This window comes from Corvus moneduloides, chromosome 20 (genome assembly GCF_009650955.1).
Source record: "Corvus moneduloides isolate bCorMon1 chromosome 20, bCorMon1.pri, whole genome shotgun sequence".
NCBI lineage: Eukaryota > Metazoa > Chordata > Aves > Passeriformes > Corvidae > Corvus > Corvus moneduloides.
The window spans coordinates 1,963,088-1,988,205 of record NC_045495.1 but is presented as its reverse complement, the minus strand read 5'-3'; the positions used below and the strand labels follow the sequence as shown (position 1 = coordinate 1,988,205).

Genomic DNA, 25,118 nt, shown 5'->3' with positions numbered 1-25,118 from the left:
CAGATCAACCACCAGATCATCAGCCCCAATATAGAATTGCTTTAAAAATCTGACCATTAAGTTTCATAACAGTGTTTTATATAAGTATATTGGGCATTTCAACAGTGCGTAAAGGAGACAAAGACTAATTTGAGCTTTATGCAATCCCAAACATCACAATGTATCACTATTTCCCTCTTAATTAACATAAAAACCATGGACATGACACATCAATTGCCAGGCCTGTAGCAGATCCACTGCCACCCACATTGCAGCACATTTTTAATTACAAAGTAGCCAGAAAGCAAACAAACTGACTTAAAACTATCAACAACAACAACAAAAAAAGACAAAATAACTTTGTCAGACCTGTGTCATCACAGGGACAACTAAAGCCCATTATTCCAAAAAGAGTTCAATATCCCTATTTCGTAGCTGGGTAAATGTAGCCAGAGATGTTGTCATGTGAGGATTAGTTCCATTCAATATAGGTAATGCTTTCTTAAACAATTTAGAGTGGAAAATCACAAGCTACTCCAGGAACAGAACCACACAAATTGGCTCCTACACCCCTACACTTTATGTAAACATACTCTAGGTAATCTGGTAAAAATAAGGAAACAAAGGAAAAAACCAGTTATGATGGAAGAAACTCCTTTTCAAACCCCAAGGTATTTCTGTCTTTTTATATCCAAGTATTGCTTTTGCCTTTTCATGTGAAAAAGTGCCTTATTTCTGTCAATACTTCTACAGTCAAGACAACAACCCATATAAATCATACCTACACTCACGAATTTAATCTAATTACAATACATTAAAGATGTTTTTCCCTGCAACAACTACACTCTCCAAACTGCTGCTGGAACAGCAAAGTGCTTCAAGATTTACAGGGCACACAACCAGCAGATCCTGCGGCAACTCAAACCATATTTCCTCATTTTCTTCTGAAGTCCTACAGCTCACAAAAAACCCCTTCAGCTAAACCAGACCCTCGCAGAAATAGGAACATATAAAAGTTGAAGATGCAGGGAGAAAAACTTCTAATAAAGATGAATTTGATGCAAGGAGAAAAACTTTGAATAAAGATGGAGCTTGACAGAAAGTACCACTGCAGTTTCCACAGCCCAGGACCTAAGGAACAGGCAATAACTGAAGGGCAATTTAGCATTTTTTATGCACTTCTCATGCATTTATAAAAATGGGAGTGCTTTTCTTGGTTTCTGCTTAAAGGAAGCAAACACTAAGCAGAAACTGCCCATGGTTCCTCAGCTATTTATTTCAGATGCAGAAGGCAGGTTAAACCACTCACAGTTAAAAGCTTTTTTACGTAATAGTTAAATTCATTTCACATGAAATATTTCTAACCCAAACACAATCAGATATTTACTTGACCTTAATGATAGCTTATCCTCATTTTGTCTAACAGTTACTGAAACAAATCCACCTCAGAATGCTCTGGTTCAACTGACTCGAGTAATTTCTCAAAATTAAAGGCCCTGATTTCTTTTGTGATGAAAAGTTTAGTTTTTCTTTTAACTGGGGCTTTAAAAAAAAACTTAAATAGGCTTAAAAGAAATTAGTTACATATTTTTACCACAGAATTCCTTCTCCTCAGCTGCATCAGACAATCAAAAGAAACAAGACAGGTACATTTAATTTCATCCTAATTCCACATCACAATCTGGTGCTGGGTGAGCAGCACCCTGCCCTCTCTTCCCCAGAAGCTTTAAAGTTACTCCAAGTTATATTTTGCAAAAGCCATGACTCATTTTGTCTGACAGATTAAATATATATCATTATCAACACACGACAATTCATGTCAGCTATAGAAAAGCTCATCATTTAGGTACCAACTTATGAACTATAGGACAGCAGAAAGCAGCAGTGCCCACCTGGCTTTGGCAAATCCACATTCTTAAAACCTTCTTCACTTGTAAATAATCTCCCAGCTGCATTTGGGGACTCACCTTCATGTCTTAGCTCTTACAGACACCTCAGAATGTTTCTCCTTCCTCCAGCCCCTAATTAAGCCCCTAATTAAGCTTCATCAGCCCAGCTGACAGTGACCAAAGGTTGTTACACCTCTTGCATAGCCCAAGTGAAACGTGCCAATCATCTCAGCAAGGGGCTCAGCTAAAGCATGAAAATCTCATGTAAAAGAAGAAACTAAAAGTGAGCAACATCCACATTTTTAAAGGTTTTTCCCCGTCAGTGAAGGAAGGTGGGACCTGACCACACAAGGAGTTAACACCCCTGGCTCTGATGGATAATCACAATTTCTGCACTTGCCCTGAGGCCTGACCATAAGGGCACTGGTTTCACATCTCATTCAGAATGGGACCCTGAACTGACGTACATGAAAAACAGAAATGAAAATGTATTTATCTGGGTTGCAGTAAACATGAAAGGAAAGGGAAAAAAAACAACATTAAAAAAAGATCTGACAAGTTCATGTGGATGCTCTGCATTTAGCTCTTGTTTTAGAGCAACAGTCTGTTATGTTGGCTCCTCTACAGTTTAATGATTTCCTGTTAAGAATTTAAAATTAGAAGCCTCCAACAACTTCCCCATAAACTATTTTCAAGGTTCCTTTAATATCCACATCAAGGAGATATAGTAGGTTCATATGTTATCCATGTCAGTTCACTTCCTTCCCACTTCAAAATAAGCATATTGCAAGGAAATTCAGCAGGTTTTTATTGTTTTCTTAGAACCCTTTTTTCCACTAACTATGCCCAGCTATAATAATTAAAAAAATAGAGCTCACATTTAACCCATGACAAAACAAGAACTGCTGGTCCAATCTGAAAAGCCTAAACTGTGCCAGATAATGATCCAAATCTTAACTTCCCATTGATGAATTTGCTCAAATTTTCAACTACATCCATATTGAACTTCCTCTTCAAAATCACAAACGCTTTTTTACTCTCTGACAAGTCTCTTACCTTTGAGGAAAGCATGCAAGTGACATTCTCTTACTAGCAACACATGAAACAGATTCCATATTTTTCATCCAGGCTTTCTGGAACTATACTCCTGAAAAAAAAAATAGTACTTATTTACAAAATCATTTGAGACAGGCATATAAAAGGCAGAGCATCTACAAGCCTCCCCTCTCAGTTCCTCAGAGGGTCAGTGAGAGGGCTCCCAAACACTAATCACCACTTCCCTGACAAAAATTACCATTCAAATCTACCCACCAGAAATGCTCATTATGTGAGTGCTTCCTAATTGGTTTCGGTTAAAAATGAGTCAGGTGAAACTGCAGGTGACTTAACCTGACCTGAGGACACAGCAGTAAGAAAAAAGCAGCAGTAGGAGAGGCAATTCTGTTGCTTCCTGCATGATCTGTAATGAACACACAGCTCCTCATTTGGCTGTGATATAAATCTACGAGCACAACAGGAAAAAAAATAACAACCAAACCCCTCTTTTCAGTTTGCAGCTCAGTCACAGAAACCAAAATTGTGAGAGAAAGACAACACTGCTACTTTCTGCAGTAATTTTCAGACCAAATTGACTTGTTAGTCATCCATCCAGATTTGGAAAGAAATCATGGAATGGCTTGGATTGGAAGGGACTTTAAAGAACATCTCATTCTCACCCCCTGCCGTGGGCAGGGACACCTTCCACTAGCCCAGGTTGCTCCAAGCTCTGTCCAACCTGGCCTTGGACATTTCCAGGCATCCAGCTTCTCAGGGCAATCCCTGCCAGGGCCTCATGAGCCCCACAGAGAAGAATTTCTTCCTAAAATCTAACCTAAACCCACCCTCTGTCAGCGTGAGGCCATTCCCTGTGCCCTTTCCCTCCATGCCCTTGTAAATAGTCCCTCTCCCATCTTCCTTGCAGGCACCTTCAGGTGCTAGAAGGCTGAAGCTGGGTCATCCTAAAGCTTCTCTTTTCCAGGCTGAGCAATCCCAACTCTCAGCTTTTCATGGGAACAGCCTCTTCTAGCAGAGGGGAACTTCAGCAATTTACTGCTGTCCAGAAATAGTAACTCAGTACCAATATCTGGCTGAGATTTGGGGTTTTTTAAGGGTTTGAGCTTTTTTGGGGGGAGCAGAACATCACCAGGCTCCATCTATTTTCTCCTGAAATCACACAACCATGTCTGCAGATGTAAAATCTCTTCCATACGAACTCCTTCCACACAGGGAGCTCTGACAACCCAGAGGCTGTTTGATCTCTGGGGGCACTTCGGGGTTTTTTTTGACAATAGAAGACCATGATTAGATTTTCTTTCTACATTTACCCCTTGTGAGGCTTGTCTGCATCCCCTTTCCCTCCAATGACACCCAGATGTCCCACTCTCCAGACGCCGTGCATGTGAGGGGTTCAGACACCCAGCTGCATCTTCAAAAGCTCAGATTGCAGCAGCCAGACTGACTAAAGGCTTTTCCCCAAACAACATCCATCCCCATTCTGCTTTCAGGCACTGGCAGAGTTTGTATAAGTCCTTTAACTATTTCCCCATATTAAAAAAAAAAAAAAAAAGAGAAAGATACCAACAAAGATAAGAATATCCATCAGAAGCTCTGCCAACAAGGACTGGAGTCAGAAGGATTTTCCAACATCTGCAATGATTAATGAGTGATTATGTTTAAAAAAATTTTTTAAAAGCACAATATTGAATGAAGACATTTTATTAATAAGCTCCCAATATGGTTTAAGGGGGAACAAAAGAAAAAAAAAGAATTAAACAAATGTGATAACTAAGGAGTAACCAATTATTTAATAAAATAGTCTGTTGTAAGTCAGTTTTGCTGCTTACCTACTATCTCAGCACAGTGACTGAGGACTCCCCCAACTCTCTCTAACACCTTTAACAACAAAGTAGCTATTTATGATAAAAAAATCACTAGGTAAGTCAGTATAGAAATATATCAAGTTAGACAGTATTAATAAAAAACAAGTTCTTGCATATTTAAATTCTACTTCGAGATTAAATTGCCTTTGCTATGAAGATTATTTTTCAGGCTCCACCAAAATAAGTTACAGACTGAGTAACAGGCTCCAGAGAGGCCTTATACAATGCTCTTCTTTCACAAATACATTTATTTCTTCTTCTAAATAGGCACACTCTACATTTGTCTGCAAAAAAATTACCAGGCAGTAGAAAGTGCAGCCTAGCTCGTTTTTCAAAACATAGTAATTTGTCAAGAAGATAAAGTCCATTGCTACAGTGCTTGAAAAGTATATTTACCTTCACCATTTTTTAAAGGAAATTTAGTAGATGCTTTACTTTAAAGCAAAAAAAAAAAGAGCATTGCAAGTTCAAAAGTTACTCTTTTCAATATGTTATCAATAACCTTTTACTTCACGCACTGGAAACCAGCTCTGTCCTGCTCTCTACAAACCTCCAACCTTCCCAAACCAGGCTTCTAAAAGTAACTGAGCTAAATAGCCTCTACCCGGGGGGCTAATTGCCAACAGAAACCAGCTGTATTCCCTCAAATGAAATAAATCCTCATCATTTCAGAAAATAAAAGAAAAATCTGAAGCCACCAATAGGAAAAGAAAAAAAAAAAAAAGGGACAAAACAATTTTCCATGGTCTGTTTATGTCACATTCCTTTCTTCCCACCCCATAACATTTCTTTCTGCAAGTAAAGGACAAAGAATAATGTCCTCTCACAAAAATGGGAGGAATAGCAACAATTTGGGTTATTAAAAGTAATGTGCCCAAAGCAAAACAGCAGGAGCTCTGCCACCTATAATTTTTAAAACAAAAAAGAAGAGTAGCAATCCTACACTAACTAAGAAAACATCATCAACAGAAAATTCATACAATAATGAAACTTCTTTAATATTTAGGATCATTATGTCCTGTAATAGCAAACTCTGGGTGCCCAAATGGTGCTCACACGAGCTGCCAACACACCTGGAGGTCACAGGTGGCCCAATATCAGCTGGCTGTTAGCACAGGTGAGCTGTAAATGATATTTACGCTCTATGAGAGGTTTGGGCTGGGTGGGGTTCAGAGTGTGAGGGGTGATATTTGGTTATTTGGTGCTCAGCCGCTTCTCCCTGTGCAGATAAAGCCCCTCGGGTTGGTGTGGGCCGTGGTGGTCAATCCAACCTCACTCCCTATGGCTGCCTGCAGGGATTCACAGAATCCATAAGTTTAGAAGGGACCTTAAAGACCATCCAGTCCAAGGCAGGATCACCTGGAGCAGGAATGTGTCCAGGTGGGTTTGGGATGTTTCCAGAGAGGGGGATTCCGCTCCCTCCCTGGGCAGCTGTTCCAGAGCTTTACCTCCCTCATGCAAAGTTCTTCCTGATCTTGGGGTGGAACTTCTCCTGTTCTAGTTTACGGCCATTGCTCCTCATCCTGTCGCTGGGCATCACCGGAGGGAGTCTAGCACCATCCTCTGACACCTTTGAGATGTTTATATGCGTTAACGAGATCCCCTCTCCGTCTTCTCCAGACTAACCGGGCCCAGCTGCCGCAGTCTCTCCTCATCAGAGAGATGCTCCAGACCCTCCATAAAACCCCACCCCACAGCGCTGCGCTACTTCCCCTTAAGTTGGTTCCCTCGTGCCTCCCTCACAATGTCCCGTTCTCGCTGCTGCCGCCCGTCCGGGCAGGGCTGCGGGACCCCGGGGAGCCACGGGCCGTGAGGGGAGCGAGCGGGCAGGGAGATGAAGAGCCCCGAGAGCCCTGGGGCGTGATGGAGAGCGGGCGGGCAGGGGGACGAGAGCCGCGGGGCGTGATGGAGAGCGGGCGGGCAGGGGGACGAGAGCCGCGGGGCGTGAGGCGGAGCGGGCAGGGTTAAGGGAGCCGCGGGGCGTGAGGCGGAGCGGGCAGGGCTGCGAGAGCCGCGGCAGCCCCGGGGCACAAGGCGGAGCGGGCGGCGGGAGCCCGGTGAGGCGGAGCGGGCGGGCGGGCGGCGGTGGGGCGGAGGGAGGGAGGGAGGGAGGGGAAGGCGGCTCCGCACAGCCAAGATGGCGGCGGTGGAGCTGGAGTGGGTCCCCGAGACGCTCTACAACACGGCCATCTCGGCCGTCGTGGACAGCTACGGGCGGGCGCGGCGCCGCGACATCCGCTCGCTGCCCGAGAACATCCAGTTCGACGTGTACTACAAGGTACGGCGGCGGCCGAGCGGGGCCGGGCCTGGCTGGGCCTGCGGGACGTGGAAGGAGAAGCGGCCGGGGGGCGGCCCGGGCCCGCCCTGCCCTGGCCTGGTCGGGGGCGCGGGGCTGAGGGGCTGCGGGGTCTCGCCGGTGCGGGGCACGGCCCGAAGGACGGGCCAGGGGCCCAGGGCCTGTGGGGCCGCCCGAGCTGCGGCTGGAGGAGCGGCGGCTCCGGGCTCGGGCCGTGCCAGGGCCTTGTGGCTGCCCCCGGGACCCGCCCCGAGGCCGCGGTGAGGGGCTGGGGAGCCCCCGGGGACGACGCGGGGACGGGGCCTGGCCTTGGGGATCGCGGGGGAAGGTGCCTCTCGCCACTGGGGAGCGGTGCGGGCAGGATGAGGCCGAGCTGGCTGTGGTGGAGTATGTTTTTTTTTCCTTTTCCCCTTTATTTTTTTAATAATGTATTGGAGACGGTGATGTCAGTGGTTGAGAGAGCAGTTTGCCGTGGTCTAGTATTAATGATCTGGTAGGAACCAGATGGAAAGAACCGAGTGTTGTTTAATGCTGTGGTTTATTTGTATTAAATCATTCTTTGGTGCAAGGGCTGTTCTTCGTTCAGCTGCCCCTGGAATATACGGATTTGGTGTAAAAGGTGCACTGAGATGGTCCATTAATTTCTTATTGTCCCCTAAACAGGCATTTCATTCATGTAAAGGAACAGCTGTAAATGAGCATTCATGGGGAGAAACAATGTCTATAAAAACCTAAGATGAGGGATAACCCTTCTTTCCTCTTCCAGTCAATTTCTAAAAATTTAGGAGTTTTTAAATGAAGTAATTCTTTAGCCTGATCGTTATGAACCAGGGTTAGTGACCCATGGTATACATGGAGACTGGTAGTGTTTACAGGGGACAGGGAAATTGCTTCTCTAACATCGAAGCAGACATGTGCATTTTCCGCGTCCTGGTTATTTCATGTCTGCCTTAGGTGCTGAGAAGGATGGAAACCCATTTTTATGACATATGAGCATGCTCACAGATAACGATGTGATTGACACATAGTAGTCATCAGCTAAAGACTAAAGATATGAAAATCACAATGTGGAAGAATACTTGGGAGGTTACGTTCAGGTGTTAGTAAATATGACCATTGGCAAATAAACTTCCTTGGCCTTGCTGGTCCTCATGTTCAATCAGGTGAGAGGATGGTGCTCTGTGAATTTTAAAAGTATAAAACAAAACCTCCTTCTAATGATAGAAATATCCAAGTATGTGTTATTCCTAGCTGTTTAGAAACTTGTCTGTAGGAGAGCTTGATAAGATAATTGACTTTTTATGCTTTTATTAGTGCTCCTGAGTGGTTGCTTTGAATCAGGTTCACGTGGAGTTGTTCCATGATGAAGAAGATCCAGCAGCATGTCTGATTTCTGAGGAGACTCTCTTACTCTCTTTCTTCTGCTTGTGTACATGGGTTTGTCATCTTGCTGGGCAGATGATAATAAAGGTGATAAGTGCCTATCCCCAAAACAGTGTTTCTGTTGTACTGACAGTACAGCTGTTGTTAATGACAGTGACTGCATAGAATCACAGACTGGTTTGGGTTGGAAGGGACTTTAAAGATCATCTCATTCCACCCCTGCCATGGGCAGGGACACCTTCCACTGTCCCAGGCTGCTCCAAGCCCATCCAGCCTGGCCTTGGACACTCCAGGGATCCAGGGGCAGCCACAGCTGCTCTGGGCACCTGTGCCAGGGCCTCACCCACTGTAGATATTTTTCCCTAATCTCTGTTCTCTGTCATTTTGAAGCTGTTCCTGTAATTTCTGTGTTTCACAACAGGAGTCCTTGAACTGTGTAAGGTGAGCTGATATTCCTCTCACCAACCCGCATCTATGGGATGTCCTCATTCAGAATAAACCAAACTGGGCCATACCTGCAGTGAGTGTTCCATGGCTGCAAGGGTAGACTGGGCTTCCATGTCCTCAGTGTCATCTTTTCTGTGTAGAACAACCAACTTGGATGGGGCCTGGAATAACCCCGTCTAGAGAATGGCATCCCTGCCCTTGGCAGGGGTTGGAATTACTTCAAGGTCCCTTCCCTCTCAGACCATTGTGTGATTCTCTGTGCACCTATAAACACTTGGTTACTGGTTCTTGAGTCTCTATTTGGATGATGACAGCATCAAATATGTCAAAGGTATCATTCAGGGGCAGCTGAATTAGGTTCAGCTGGGGACAACATCCCTCCCACGGTGTGTGTGGTGCTTGTTTTGCTTTTGGGCAGTTATTTTGAATGTCAGGTGGATATTAAATACCATTTTATCATGGTGAGGCCTATTCCATATGTCCTGACCATTGAGTTCTTTAAAGCAGAAGTAGAATTTCCAAAGCCATTAACAGTCTTTGGAGTAAGACAGACTAGAAGACCTCTAAGTATTTGTTTGACTACGTGGTGTTTGTTGCTGCTGTGTTGGGGGGGTGTCAATTAGTTGTTAGTATCCTATATCACTTTCATTCTGTGATGATGAAAAGGAATAAAAAATGTTTCAAATCTTTCACATATAACTTGTAAGTAATAGTTTTTTATCTAGGTGTTAATCATGGTTTGTGGTACTTGAGATTTGCCATTGATTTTTGAAAAAAATAAAAGCTGGTACCAGTCAGATTTTGTTTTGATCTATGGATGTTAATTGTCTGTGGCCATACAAAAATGTTTTTATCATATTCATTGGTCTAAACACTCAATGTTTACCAGGTTTGCCCAGTTTAACCAACATGTCCAGGTTGATTCAGAAGTTGTAGGTGAGATACAATAGCAGAGATGGTCAATGTGCTGCTATTTAAAAGGGAAGAAGATGCCAGCAGTGTCTTGGTTTTGTTCCCCAGGGTACCCTCTAATCCAGTGTTTGGCTCTATTGTCATAACATACTGCCTTATTTCCCACTCCTTAACAAATCTGATTTGTTTTACCTCTACATCTTCCAGAATTGTTAACTTTTGGAACGTGCCTTATAAACCTGGGTGAGGAATCGATCTGGGATAGCTGCAGGATGTTCTTGTGGGTTTGATAAGGAATGGGTTCTGCTGCAAGGTGACAGGAACAGGCAGGTTCCTCATGCTGAGCATATTTATCTTTCTGGAGCATACTCAAAACAAGGTACTATCAAATAATCATGACTGTGGTAAAACAACAAACCTGCACTGCTTCAGCAGGGTATCAGTGCATATCTCTTTTTTCAAGCACTGTTTGACTTTTCCTTGCAACCAGTAGAAAAATAAGAGGCAGAGCAGGATGCTTGTGAGGATATCCTGGAAATTTCCAAGCCTACATTTGAGCTAAAAAATATTTAAATGTCTTATTAATCACAGCTGTATTTTGAGGAGCTTGATAACTAGTATTGTTACAAGTAACACCTGCCTCTGGGGGGGGAATAAAAATGTGCACACATATCATACTTTGTTTCCTTTGGGTGTTTGCCAGGTTTGTGTATATCCTGGTTGGGTTTTTTCCTAGTTAAACTAGTTAGGTTCTCTTGCTTGTTTTTCTGGGGGGGAGGATGAGAGAGAGGGTGTGTAGTTTTTAGAAGCCAAAGAAAGAAATATGCTGGATCTCATTTAACTGAGATTCAGCATATGAGCAAAATGCCAAAATTGTATATTAAAAAGTAGTGACAGCTGGAATAAACTGCAAGTCCTCAAAAAAAAAAAAAAAAGGAAAAGCCCTGAACCCAAAACAAAACAACCAAATCAACAAAAAAAAAAACAAAAAACCACGTGAAAAAATCAACTTACTGTATTTTGTAGTTTGTTGCAGTGAGGATAATGTTTTGAGGGGAGGGTGTTTGTATAGAGAATCAAGTTTTTGTTGGCAGAAGTCAGTGTCTTATGTAGACTTTGGTTCTCTCCCCCTATACCTCAGCTTTATGCTCTATTTTACATAATTATCTCATGACTTTGATTCCCAAGGTGCTTCACTGCTTTAGTGTTCTCTGCCCCATCTATCTGTTGCAGTTACACAGTGGCAGCCTCATCTTGGACTTGTATTGGTTAATGAGGAGTTTCATCCCATGTTTATTTTCCTTTTGGAATGTCTTTCCTGGATTGTGTGTTTCTCTTTTCTTACAATTGATTTTTCTTGAAAATAATTTGTTCTTGGAATGTTTTCTGGTGAGATCATTAACCACAGGAGCAGTTGGAGAGGACATTCATTTGGTTTCTGTCACGTTTAGGTATTCTTTGAACCAAAGAAAATGAACAAACAGGAATTTGCTGACAGTTGAAAACAAGAAGTAGAACGTCCGTTCTCTGCATTGCAGCAGAGGTTGAGTTTACTGATGGAGAATCATTATAAGTGTAATTTCTGTCCATCAGAATAAAACAAGCTTGTCCCAAGGCTTCAGTCTGCAGGGTATTTGATGAGAGTGAGAAGGATGAGCTCCCCCTGAAATGAAGTGTGGCTGTGCTGCTGCTTCAGTTCTGAGCTTCCCTGCCCAGGGAAGCACAATCAAGGTCACAAGCACAGAGTGTGAGGGAGGCAGAGCATCCCAGAGCCTTCTTCTGAAGGGCTTCTGCTGTGACCCCCAGGGTGAGCTCACAGAGACTGAACTCCCCTGGTGCTGCTGTTTCTGGGGTGAGAACTGAAATGTGTGGGAAGCAGTGATGATTTCTGCCTGTGCACACACACAGTGTACAACCTCTCCTGTCACCTGGCTGGGGCACAGTGTGCAGCAGGACTGCACTGAATGCTGCTGGGCTTAAATCAGAGCCTTCTATCACCTCTTCAAATTAAAGCCTCACAGTGGAGGAGAATCATTACCTCGTTAGTTTTTGCCAGTTATTATTAACACATGCCTTATTTCTGTAGTCTAAATTTAGATGTGAACTGAGCTGTCTTTCCTTGTTATGTCTTTACTAGTTTGAAACTTCTTTTCTTCTAACTTGTGCTACTCAGATTGCTTTTTTTTTTTAACCTCTAACTGTGGGCATGTTTTCTCATCCCAATATCCTCCAACTTCCCTTCCTTTTCAGTATCCTTGTTGAGTCTGAGACACCAGAACTCATCATAATTGAGATAATGAGGTCACATCATGAACAGAGGTGTGTTGAGCTCCTGCTGAACAATAATTCCTATTTCCACTTCATTTCCTCTGGGCTGATTGAACTTCAAAGCAGGCTGGGTTTTCCCAGTTCCTGAGGAGAATCTCACACGCGTGTGACTGTGAGGCTCAGACTTTGTACCCCTTGTGCTGGACTCTGTGAAACACAAACTGTGCTGCTCTGGCCCAGAGAGCAGAGCAGGTGGGAATGTTTGGGCTGTGCAAGCACTGGGCTCTAAAAGATGTCTCTGAAGTCAGGCTAGTTCAGTAACATTGGTTTCTTTCTTGGTTATTTATTTGATTGAGGTTTGTACAGATCAGCCTGGTAGCTGGCATTGTGCTTTCCAAGGAGAGCTGAATTTTCCTCTTTTTTAATGCCTTAAACAGCATCCAGTAGAAGCAGTGCTTGTGCAGAGGGTTTGTAGATGATTTTGAAATTGATTTAAAAGCATGGAATGTACCTAAATTTTGAACTGTTTATTTTCTGTAATGAGTCATTTGTCAAGAGATTTCAGTGAACTGTTGACTCAGGAAAACTTTTTCCTTCCTTGTTGAGTGGGGAAGGAACATGGTGGTTTCAGCCCAACTTTTTTCCCAAATACTGCTGTTTTTTAAGTACACTGTCCTTCTCTAATCTGGCTTGATACTCCATGTTACATTATTAGGCATTACAAAACATGCTGGGGAGCTTCTTGGATTTCCTCTGTAATTCTTACTGAACTATCCATGCTTTCCAATCCTCTTCCAAACTGGAGCAACAGGAGCATATTTTTCAAATTGCGTCTTCTTCAGTTCCTCTTTTAGAGGATCTTTGTACAGCTGGCTGGAATTAACCCCCATCTGCTTTGAAAAATGATTTTTAAAATATTATGTTTATAGAAAGTTTGGTTGTTTTTTTAAGCTTAATCTACCCAGGGAAAGACAAGAACTTCAATAGAATTATAATATAATATTAAAGTTACAAGTTAGTGTCATTAATATGTTTAATTTGGGACACCACAACGTGCAGCTTTTATAACACACCCACCTGGATGTGCAGTTCAACATTCAGCCTTAGATCCTGAAGAAGGATCGTGGTGAGTTTCTCACAGCTGTGCACAACAGCTGGATTGGGCATGTGTGTGGTAATCCACCTGTATATTAAATGTATAGCTGTCCTCAGTGCCAGAACTCATGTGTCAGTGTGAGCTGATGGAGTTGGGAGTCATCTTGCAGTTTTTGAGTCATTTTTCCATAGTTAAAGAAAAATAAATCCCTGGTAGGTTCCAAATAGGTTAAGCTGGTGTCTAAAGGACTTTTCTCTCTTCAGAACAGAATAGTTCTTTAGAAGTCCAAAGCTCTGTGTTCATGCCAGGGCATGTTTTTCTTGAATCGCTGTTTTGTTTTCATGTTATGTAGCCAGGCTGTGGTCAGGGATTCTGTCTCTCTGGAGCTTTGACACAAGAATCATTTCTTCAGTCCTCCCAGCTGCTTCTCAATGAGTGTTACTGGATCTCCTGGAATTACTTCACAGTTTGATGTATACTCACTATTTCCATGTCAAATTTAGTTTGAAAATATTGCTGTAACCACCATAACAGTTCCAAGAGGCTTCCAGCTGAGTTAATTCTTCAAAATGTTTGCCAGTATCTTGAGGGAAGGGGTTACAGGGATAGTAAAAGTCTCAAAGATGTTGTATTTCAGGTTAGAGCAGTGAAAAATTGCAGCTTGGACTTTGGGGCCCAAGCCAAACTTGACATGTGCCCGACATTATTGATGTTCTAAAACTGAGGGTCCTGTGGGACCTTCCCCCTCCCTCCCACCCCACCAGGCCATTTACTCCTTGGCAGTTTCAGAATCTCATGTAAGAGAGATTCTCTCCTTACAAGATGTTTATGTAAGCTCATAAATATATAAATTTTTAAAAGTCTTATTATGGTTAATATTTGATAAACCAGGAATCTTCTGGGATTTTTGGCTAGCAGTGCAAGGTGATAGGAGGGAGTGATACTGTACTTGAGAGCTGTGAAACGTGATAGTAATTTTGGTTGCCTTAAATCCTGCTACAGTAGCTTGGGGATGTCTAAGCTTCCTCCAGAAATGAGCTCACCAATTATTGATGGGATGCCCACCTTCACTTTGGGCATGGAATACCAGGCAATTTAAACAGCCCTTTTTTTTTTTTTTTACTGCAGAAGATACATTTTAGGTTTTATAGAACATTTACTGTGAGACAGCTGTGCTGAAGAAATGAGAACATTTAACCATGACTGTAGCTTTTAAATACAGCAGACTGGCTCTTCCTTCAGTGCCAGAGAGAATCCAGCTCCAGCAGGAGCTCTGATCCCTTTGAAGTGCAGGGACACGCTGCTTTATCTGAGCAGTTACTTTGCATGCAAACTTGCTCTGGTTTTTAAAAGAGTTGCTTTTTTTTTTTTTTTTTTTTTTTTAATGTTCCCCCAGAAAAATAGATAACAAAAAGGAAAACATTCATTTCTGGCAATTGACATTATTAGGTCAAAGTATTTTTGAAGTTTTTTTGTAGGTTGTGTTGTTAAAATAACAAATTTGCTGTGCTCTAGAGCCAGTGTTGTGTGCTTTTACAAGAAGAGTTGACTAAAACTAAATATCAGGCTGGAGATGTTCTCATGTGCCGTGTTTGGAATATTAATTCATCAGCTCCCAGTGTTTGTGGAGAAAAAGGTGAACCAGATGCTTATCACTGGAAGCATTTTAAGGCATTATTAAAAGTGGGAGGAATATTAATGTTTTCATTTAAGCGCTGATGGTGCCTGTGGCAGGTGTGGAGTGGTGCTTCCTTAGGTCCTGTACCCTCCTATGCTCATCTGTGGGTCAGGGCCTTCAAGATAATGGGAATTAATAGTTCACAGTGGATTTCTCTGACATTTATTTGCACAGTCCCTTTGTACTTGTGTAAATCCATAGCATTTATAGCCTGATGTGGCAGAGCTTAACCATGCACTGCATGGACAACTGTCAGTGGTTTGTTATGAGTAACACAGCTGATAAATTTGTTTATCTGCAGGCCCAAATCACTTTGGGCATAAAACAAGCCACCGCTCTTAATAAATGCACGAACAGACTCCAGTTTTCCCAGTTACTGATGGGGGAATTACCTGTGGAAGCTCAGGTGTAAATGGGGACGGGGCTCGTGCCTGTCTTTGTGCTGGGTATTGGTGAGTCACTCCTTGCAGAACTTGTGGGTTTGGGTTTATTTGTATCTGATATATTTGCATTGCTGTGTCCTAGATTATGTGCCATTTAAACATGTTTTGAAAGTACTTAGTATCACAGCTGTCAGTTGTATTTTTTGCTGATTTCAGTCGTTTCTTGGTTTTGTCTTGGGTTTGTAGCTTACACGTGGCAGTGTTTTGGTGATGCAGGAGGACACAAACACCTGGAAATACATCTGTAGATTTAAAAAAAACCCCTTGAAACCACCTATGGACCTCTCATAGCTCAGTTTTTTTAAACATTGAAGTTGTACTCCTGTGGTGAAATCTTCTGATACTGGAACTTTTTAGCCTGCTCTATTTCAATGCTTTAAGGTCTAGATTTCATTGTAAATTATCCTTGCTAGTAAGCTGAATTTCCCAGATCTTAAATTTTAAGATTAACTTACCTGTTTTTTTTTTTTCCCAGCTTTACCAACAGGGCCGCTTGTGCCAGCTGGGTAGTGAATTTTGTGAACTAGAAGTTTTTGCAAAGGTGCTACGAGCTTTAGATAAAAGGTGAGTATCTTAATAGATCAATAATTGTCATTTCAGCTCTTAATCTCTCCATCTAGGAAGAGAGATTTAAAGAAGGTGCAAACAAGAAAAAATGCAAACCTCCCCCCCCCCCCCAAGATGCTCAACACAGAGAAGTCGGTGCTCAGACAGTCCCTGAGCAGTGGCAGTCACAGCACCCATTTCCTGCTGATTTAGCAAATCCTGAGGGATCGCCCCAGTTTGAAGAGTTTTCCTGTCATTAAATATTCCAATTTGTGGTGTTCCGGAACTTGACTCTTTTAGATCAGATTCTTTCATTCTAACCGGGATGAGCTTTGAGTCTTCAGGCACCGGTTCCTCCCATAGCATGTGTGATGTTAATGAAGCCATCACTGCTCATTTGTCTGCGAGTGCTGGGGGAGGGGGGATTGGAGCCCTCCTCCCTGGTGAGTTTGAGGTGGAAATTGTTGTTTCCCGGTTTTAATCCTGTGTGGGCAGCTTGTGTTTGGCTCCCACGGGAGGGTGTCCTTGCAAAGAACTTGGTGTGCACTCGCTTTGTGTTGGATCACCCAGCACCTGGGATCCATCAGCTGCAGCCTCACAGTGGGGCTTGTACTCATCTGCTTTGGGTTTTGAGGGAGGCTTGGGCTTGACTTGTCTCGTCTGAATTCATGAGAGCCAACTGACTGCTTTCAAACCTGCACGTGTAACCGAGCTGTGCTTCCTTTTGTTGCAGACATCTGCTCCATCACTGTTTCCAGGCTCTGATGGACCATGGAGTCAAGGTTGCTTCTGTCCTGGCCTATTCCTTCAGCAGACGGTGTTCCTACATTGCAGAGTCAGATGCTGCTGTGAAAGAAAAAGCAATCCAGATTGGGTTTGTTTTAGGTAACTGCTGCTCATGGGCTCTTTGCTTTCTCTCTTGCAAGCTTCAGTTAATCTAACATTAATTTTTTTCCCCGTTAAAGATTGGCCTTTTAAAGAACGTGTGTTTTGTAATGGAATTTTTGGAAAGCTACTTGGTGTCTTAAAAGAAATATATTGGATTTAATATCTAAGAATATATAGACTTTTTTTAGTTCAAATAGTTTAGGTTTAAAATTGGTTTGCAGATGTGATGAGGAGTTTGCATGATTTTGGTGTTGGTAAGTTTTTCTTGACAGAAATCTGTAGGAAAACTCTGTAATACCAAAAAGCCATCCTAAACCAAAGTATTATTTCCTTCAGCTGTAGGAGAATTCTCCTCTTACATTTCATCCTTTACAGGTCAGGAGGGTTTGACCTTGACAGGATTTCTGTCTGTAGAAGCAGGTCTATGAAATAGGTGATCGTTTTGCAAGACTTGAGCAAACCCTTTTTCTCTTGCCGATGTGTTTTGCTCTTCACTTTGCTGTTTGTTGCTGATTTTTTTCCAGGGGGGTTCCTATCAGATGCAGGCTGGTACAGTGATGCTGAGAAGGTGTTCCTTTCCTGCCTTCAGCTGTGCACCCTCCACGATGAAATCCTTCACTGGTTCCGTGCTGTGGAGTGTTGTGTGAGGTGAGCTCACTTTGAATTCCTGGGAAACCTTGGAGCCATCCAGCTCCAGATGCTCCTTTAGTATTCTGCTGCACCAAAACACTTTTCTGGCTGGAGCTGAAGATCAGGAGGTGCTTGTTTTACACTAATCCCTGGATTTTCAGCTTCTAAGTTGGCAGCATAGTACAATGGATTAAAAAACCCAGTGTTTTGCTGTCCTTTGTAATCTCTCATGGGGAACACTGCTGGATAACAAGAGTGGTCCAGAATCCTTGTTTTCTCAAGGATTTTTGCATGTGAAGGAATGTTCTGTGTTGGACTTTGCTGAAGTTCTATTTATGACAAGTAGAATTTGCCAAATCCAAATGCAAGCAATAATAGATACAGTTGAGCATAAATAAAATCAGAACTTGCCTTTCCTGATTCCACATCCAGCAAGTTCTCTTGTTCCATGCTGAGTACTTAGCTCTGGGCCTGGGTAAAGAAAGATCTGGATGTCCAATTCTTGTGGGCACCTCCAGCCACAGCTGAAAACATTTGGGAAAGGGTATTTTTTGCTACTAAAGTCTTGAAGCTGCCTTGTTTCTCAGGGCCTGCAGAGGTTCACGTTCCCTTGACAGAGGCCTCTGTTGCTCTTCCCCCTGTGTGTTGAGGTGTGATGAACTGCAGGCAGGAGCTGGCTGGGTTTTGTTGCTCTCACCATGACCAACCTGTTTTTGCACACTCCAGATGTGCCCTTGGGCACCTGGAGGCTGCTGGGCAGACTTAAATTAGGAGATTTTTTTTTTTTTTTTTTTTTTAGCTGCTGTAACAAATAATAAAGCATGTGCTGTATTTATCTGAATATAGAGCAAAACTTGTTTGGAAAGCTGCTCCGAAAAAAGCCCTGCATCTTGTTTATGGTTGGGCAAACACGAAGAGTAAAGAGGCTTTGCCAAGAGCTGCTGATGTCCTGTGCCAGCCCCAGGGCCATGGCAATGCTGCTCTGCCTGGTTCTGCTGGCTGGCATTCCAGAAATGATGCCAGGAGCCTGGGCACACGTATCCAGCTTCCTAGAACTGGGGAGTGATGGATATAGAGCCACAGTTAGTGCTTGGTCCTTTGCCTTCTAATTAATCTAAAAAAAGTTTTCTTGTTGTATCGGGCTCTTTGGCAAGCTGGGGAAGTTGCTTAAAAATAACTCTGTCACCTTCTCCAAATAGAAATGAAAAGAAGGGAAAGAAAGGCAGGGAAAAAAGGGAACTGTCTCTGCTGGACAATAGTTGTGGAAAGGAGATTTTCACTCCCTGCTAGAAGAAAGCATCCTGTGTTAGAATGAACCCTTCTGACCTGGAGGTGTTGGCTCTGTTTGGTAGAGACATCCATTGTTCTCTAGGGAACGCTGCTGGCCTGTGTGGGACATCACCCCTCCGCGCAGCAGGGGGAGTGGGAAATGTTCTGGCATCTCCCAAACACTTGGCATCTTTGGTTTGGGGTTATACCAATCTGAAAGAATGTCAAACACTTTGAGAAGGGCTAAATCTGTAAAATCTGAACACCTTTCTGTGGCAAGAGAGCAGTTGTTATACTCAGCTTACTGCCTCTCAACTTGAGAATAAACTTCCTGTTGTGACCACCTGATCCCCACTGCAGGGTGTGATGTTTGTGCACTGAGCTTGCACTGGAGTGAGGGGGAGTTTTAAGGAAACAAAATTCAAGTCCAGCTTTTCAAAGTATGACACTATTTTAAAGTGGCAGCTCTTGCTCTAAAGCTAACAAGTCAACTCTCTGGGGGTTGAATTAATACACTGTGTTATTAATAGAACACAGTTTTAAAATGTGTGAAGTTTTGTGTTATTTGAGCACAACTTGGTGTTTCCTTGTCCTGGCAGTAGTAAATTCTGTGGAGAAGCTGGGAAGGTGGGAGGTTCCTCTGAGCTTGTACACTGCTTTCCTGCATGTGTGGTGCTCCTTTTGGTTTGCCTTCTCTCATTATTCTGTGTTAACAGTAAGGTACAAATGCATAACACAAATACGTGGTTCTCCCACTTCATTGTTGCACGCTTGGCTGATTCTTAGGTTGTTTTCTTCTGGTGGTTTTAGACTTCCTAGGCTGCTGTATTGGCTCTGAGAGACTGAGTTTGTTGGGGGAGGTTAGTCCCCAAAAGCTGTTATTGCAGACATCAAAAGAGGTTCAGAGCTATTAGCATAAATGTCTTGAGGCCTTCTCTCTTCCTCTTGGCTTTATCTCCTAAGATTCCTTTGGATTAATAAAGGATTTTTTTGTTACTCAGAACTGGATCACATAAACTCTGCTTATCCTAGAGGATTGGCTTAGGTTTAGCTTGGGTTTTTTTGGAGATTTCTTTGTTTCTAGACACTATCACTGAAGCATCCAGACATTGGATATGATCTTTCCCAGGAGCTTATCTAAATTGCAGTGCTATCCCCACTGGCTTATTCCATTACATGGGATTTGGGCTCCGTGGTTTTGATGCTGCACAGCAGCTCCCAACTGAATGGTGTTGGCAAAATGTTTTTTTCTCTTTCGGGAAAGTGTTTACTTAATTCTTCTCTCGTCTCTTTATAATTCCTGTCTCTTGTTGCTGGAATGTTCCTGTGACCAGGCACACAATGCACTTGTACATTGTGTTTGGTTCTGAGACTTTATTTAAGGAAAAATGTGGGTGTTGCTTTTTGCTGTCTGTTCTTGAGCCGTGGTGCTGTTTCCCACTGGAGAGCTGGAGCTTGTGTAGCTTTTGCAGGGTTTTGAAGGGCTTTTCTTTTGATGTTCTCTTTGTGCAGCAAATACACATCTGTCATGTGCTTGCCTTCATGCCCTGCTTAGGAAAATGGAAACTCTATTTCTTTTCTCATTACTGTTTGAGTTTGGTGAGGCATTTGGGTGGGAAACAGAGGGACAGTGTTGGACAGGCTGAGTTTTTAGGGTGAACTGAGCTGTATTACAGGGGGCATGGCTGCAGTAGCTTAAATCTCCACTTGGAGCAAGTGGAAACAGGTTTACGAAAGAAAAAAAAATTAGCAAAACCTTCACTGTTCACTCCTTCCCCTTTAACAATTGGTTGGAAGTTTTATCCTAATGTATCATATCAGGACTAAAATGCTGTTCCTGTACATTAACCCACGTGGTCAGAGTTTGAGCCTCTTTGCAATGCAGCTTCACATTCTGCTTCCCTTCCCTCTGTGCAGGTCTCTCCCTGTGCTGTGTTGTCCTGATTTCCCCAGCCTTGCCTGGTGTTTTCAGTCTGTTACTCACTGTCTAATGACACATTTCCAGCAGGGGCAGTGGAGGTTAATTCACCAAAATTCCACGTCTGCTCACTGGCAGGTGTTTGCCATGGAGCAGGAGCAGCTGCCCTGGCTGGGAATCCAGCTCTGCCCTTTGGGCTTGGAATATCCTAACACACCCATTCCAAATGCACCTCGTTAAAGCCAGTGAGCATCAGCCTATGTTAATGAGAAAATTCTTTACTTTTGTTTTAAATAAGTGCCAGCAGCTAGAACTGTTACTTCTCTAGGGAAGCAGGAATAGGTTTCAGCAGTGTGTGGTGTTATTGGCTATATTTGGGTGTTGATCCTTGAGATGGGAAGGCAGCAGGGTAGGAGAGGGAAGAGCAGGGGGTGTTGGAGTTGTTGTGGACTTGGTCAATAAGATAGTCTCTCCTGGTGGTGCTGGAACGTGTGTGGAATAGATGTGACTAAATCTTTTGTGAAGACCTCCCCCAAGCCCCAAAGCACAAAAATGCCCACTTGGAGCTACGCAGGGTTTGGGGGGAAAGCATAGGGATGCAGAAAATGAGCTGTGTTGTACTTACTGTGGCTGTTTGGGGTTACCACCCTTTGGGAAGGAGGTGGGAGAGATTTCAGACTGTGTAGGGCAGGGCTTTGGGAGAGGAATTGCATCAGTATTGAGAAGAATGGATTTTATGAAAATTAACACACAAAGACACCACACCAGAGTGTGCATTGGATATGCAAAACTGCATCAATAGGTAAAATCCTGTGACATTTCCAGCAGGAAAAATTCCTGCTGAAGCTGCCCTGTGCCCTGTTGTGGTGTGTGACCGACCCCAGGCAGGGCAGTTGTGCTGGGCTGGCAGAGCTCCAGCCGTGTGCGCGTCCCCCACCAGGTCCCTGGCGCTGTGCGTGCAGCGGTTCCTGCAGCCGCCCTCAGCAGCTCTCTCTGCATCCCCCAAGGTTGCTGCACGTTCGGAACGGGAACTGCAAGTACCACCTGGGAGAGGAGACGTTCAAGCTGGCACAGTCCTACATGGACAAGCTGGCCAAGCACGGGCAGCAGGCCAACAAGGCGGCGCTGTACGGGGAGCTGTGCGCCCTGCTCTTCGCCAAGAGCCACTACGACGAGGTGAGGGGGCCTGGGGGGGCACTGGCACCTGCCTGGGTGCTCCTCCTTAGTCCTGGTTCTGTTCTCCCTGGGAGCTGTGTGGCACTGCCAGAGCAACGATTCATTTATCCACTGCTGTTTCTACGTATCGTTCTGTGTTAGTCTGTAAGCTCTTTGCAGCACTTTGACCAACATGAAGATACATGTGTTACCTTGCCCGTACCTGTTAGTCATCTGTCAATGAAATATTATAAAAGCTTATTTTAATGGGTAAAAATGAATAGCAGAAGTCAGTCTTTGCACCTGTTTTGTAAAACTCTGTCTTAAGTGAAACTACTCTATAAACTGGTTTTCCTTTAGCCCCTAAGTTCACTGACAGGGTGTTGTCCTGCACACTGGGAATTGTGAGGATTGCTTAAAGATTATAAAATACCCTGTTCTGTCTGTAAATGTAATTGTAATAATATAAACCTTAGATTAATATAAAATACTTACATATTCACTGTTAACCTTAAAAGTGGGTTTTAAGTCTGTCTTTTAAGACATAACTGGACAGTTCATTACACATAAGCAATCAAACAGCGTATTTTAAATTTTGGAGTGTAAATGACCAGCTTTTCAGAGGCAGATAATGTTTTTTCTTAATGTTACAACACTGTGAAGTTCCAGCTTCATTGTGTTGGTGCCTTTCTGTCCCACAGGCCTATAAGTGGTGCATAGAAGCCATGAAGGAGATCACAGTTGGGCTGCCTGTAAAAGTAGTGGTGGATGTGCTACGACAAGCATCAAAGGTGAATCTAAAATCTCCCTGTTGTTTTGGGTACTAAATTGCTGCCAAGAATGGCTGAAGAGAGGTTGTTAACTCCAGAATTCTCCTCAGGAGCCCTAAGGCTTGTTTGTGTTTGTCTCAGAATGGGTGGGGGGTTTTGTTTCTATTTCTTTCTCTCTGAGACTGAGTTAGAGCTGCACAAGTGACCATTGTGACAATGTTAACCTGCGAACTTCCCTGAGAAGGGCTCTGTTCCCTCTTTGATCTGGACTAGGTACAGCACAGTCCCTTTGGTCAGGCAGGATAAAATCAGTTTATTAATGCTGGGCTCCTTTTCTTAAATAATTGAAAAGTCCTTTAATAACCACAATGATATTTTGAAATTAAAAGCATCAGTAAGTGTGGCAGTGTCTGGAGGGGCTGAGCTGTGAGTGCCCAGCTCCTCACGTGCTTCCCTTCCCCTACCCAGGCCTGCGTGGTGAAACGGGAGTTCAAGAAGGCTGAGCAGCTCATAAAGCACGCTGTGTACCTTGCCAGGTAAGGGGCATTCCAGAAAAAACCTTTCAAAATTATACTCAACGTGCCTCAATTTCTAATGGAAGTGTGTTTGTGCAGGGAGCATTTTGGAGCCAAGCACCCCAAATACTCTGACACGCTACTAGACTACGGATTTTACTTGCTCAACGTAGACAATATCTGCCAATCTGTTGCCATCTATCAGGTAGGCAGCAGGACTTGTTTCTCTTGATATTTTTAATCTCTCAGATGCTGTAGTTAATTCATGGAGGTAGAGAATAGTTGATTTAATGACTGCAATGATGATGTTTACAAAAACCCTGAACACCGCCAGCTATGGGGTTTTTGCTTTCATTGTCTTCCTCTGACTCGTTTTATGTATTTAGTGTCTCAAATAGAGAAAAGAGAATTTCAGAGCCAGTAGATTGGGGTTTTTTTCTGTGTTAACTGATGAAATTGTATTTTTGGAACCCTTGCAGACAGCGCTCGATATCCGGCAGTCAGTGTTTGGAGGTAAAAACATCCACGTAGCTACAGCTCATGAAGACTTGGCGTATTCCTCGTATGTTCACCAGTACAGCTCTGGGAAATTTGACAATGCACTGTGAGTACAACACACAGCAGCACAGTTAGTGCTGTACATGGAGAAAAATGTTCTGAAATGACCCAGACTTTGACTATCATTTAAATGCATGTTCATTGCATTAATATTTCTAATATTTTATCAGTCAGCTGCTGATGTACATAAATGTATCTTGAATTTTTTATTTCAACTCTCTCAGATTCCATGCTGAACGTGCTATTGGCATTATCACTCACATTCTCCCAGAAGACCATCTTCTCTTGGCCTCTTCAAAGAGAGTTAAAGGTAGTTCCCTTTGTTGTTTGAACCATTTGGATGTGTTCATCCTGGTCCCTACCAGGCAATGTAGCTTGAGCTGTCTTTTTCAGTGGAGGTGTTTGTAGTCCTTGGTGTTTACAGCACACTTGTAAATACAAAAAAATCCCAACTTCAGGACTTAGCCAGAAGAGTTGGTGTGGGGCAGTAAAATTACAGAGTTTAAAAATAGTGTTGGGAGCTTGAGACAGCAGTGTGAAAGCAGTTTGTGACAGGCACAAAGCCTGGTGAGCTGTGTCCCGAGGTGTCTGGGGTCTGTGGCTTTGTGCTGTGTGTGGACACAGTAACAGCTCCTCTCTCCTGCCCCCAGCACTTATCCTGGAGGAGATTGCCATAGACTGTCACAACAAGGAGACAGAGCAGAGGCTGCTGCAGGAGGCTCATGACCTACACCTCTCCTCGCTCCAGTTGGCTAAAAAAGCCTTTGGGGAGTTCAACGTGCAAACAGCCAAACACTACGGCAACCTGGGCAGACTGTATCAGTCCATGAGGAAGTTTAAGGTAAGACTTTACCCGTGACCCAAAATCTGCAAGACAGCTGAAATCTGTCACTACAAATGATGGGTTTCAGTGTCCACAATTCCTAACTTCAGTTGGTAGTTCTGTGCTTGGAAAACTTGTGCTTTATCATTCACCTCAAAAGCTTTGTGCAAAAATAATCCATGGAGATGGATGATGCTCTCAGAGGGTGACAGAGCTTGGTGCTACAATCTGCTGATCCACTTAACTAAAGAATTGGAGAACTTGGTTTATATTTGGCTTTGTTCCTTTTTGCCTGTTACAAAATGCTACTGTTTAAGCTGCTACATAGTTAAGTTTCTTTAAACTTTCTTTCCCCTCTTTTTCTGGGCTGGTGAGTGGTGTCTGACTGACCTGTGTGAATCTGGCCCTGACAGGAAGCAGAGGAAATGCACATCAAGGCCATCCAGATTAAGGAGCAGCTCCTGGGGCAGGAGGATTATGAAGTTGCCCTCTCCGTGGGCCATCTTGCATCCCTCTACAACTATGACATGAACCAGTATGAAAATGCTGAAAAGCTTTATCTGAGATCCATAGCAATTGGTAAGTGACCGCAGGAAACTTAAATGTGTTAAAGTTTTTAGAAAATAACTTGGCTGTTAGTCTTTAGACAGCATTTTGTGGCTAGAACATAAATGGAGAACGTAGGCAAACTTTGTTGGTAAAAATAACCTGAGAACTCAGATGCAGCACATGGATAT

The 25,118-nt window shown here is 43.3% G+C and overlaps 1 protein-coding gene across 1 annotated transcript in view; it reads left to right on the top strand.

Moving 5' to 3' along the window:
* Window positions 1-6,895: 6,895 nt before the first annotated feature.
* Window positions 6,896-25,118, top strand: part of APPBP2 (amyloid beta precursor protein binding protein 2) — a 22,940-nt gene continuing 4,717 nt past the window's right edge. Inside the window, exons 1-12 of the mRNA XM_032130309.1 lie at window positions 6,896-7,064; window positions 15,785-15,873; window positions 16,589-16,740; window positions 17,268-17,391; window positions 21,568-21,736; window positions 22,417-22,506; window positions 22,954-23,021; window positions 23,100-23,205; window positions 23,480-23,604; window positions 23,783-23,868; window positions 24,209-24,399; window positions 24,795-24,960. Of these exons, the coding sequence (XP_031986200.1) occupies window positions 6,924-7,064; window positions 15,785-15,873; window positions 16,589-16,740; window positions 17,268-17,391; window positions 21,568-21,736; window positions 22,417-22,506; window positions 22,954-23,021; window positions 23,100-23,205; window positions 23,480-23,604; window positions 23,783-23,868; window positions 24,209-24,399; window positions 24,795-24,960 (1,507 nt within the window). The 5' untranslated portion in view covers window positions 6,896-6,923. The remainder of the gene's footprint in view (window positions 7,065-15,784; window positions 15,874-16,588; window positions 16,741-17,267; window positions 17,392-21,567; window positions 21,737-22,416; window positions 22,507-22,953; window positions 23,022-23,099; window positions 23,206-23,479; window positions 23,605-23,782; window positions 23,869-24,208; window positions 24,400-24,794; window positions 24,961-25,118) is intronic.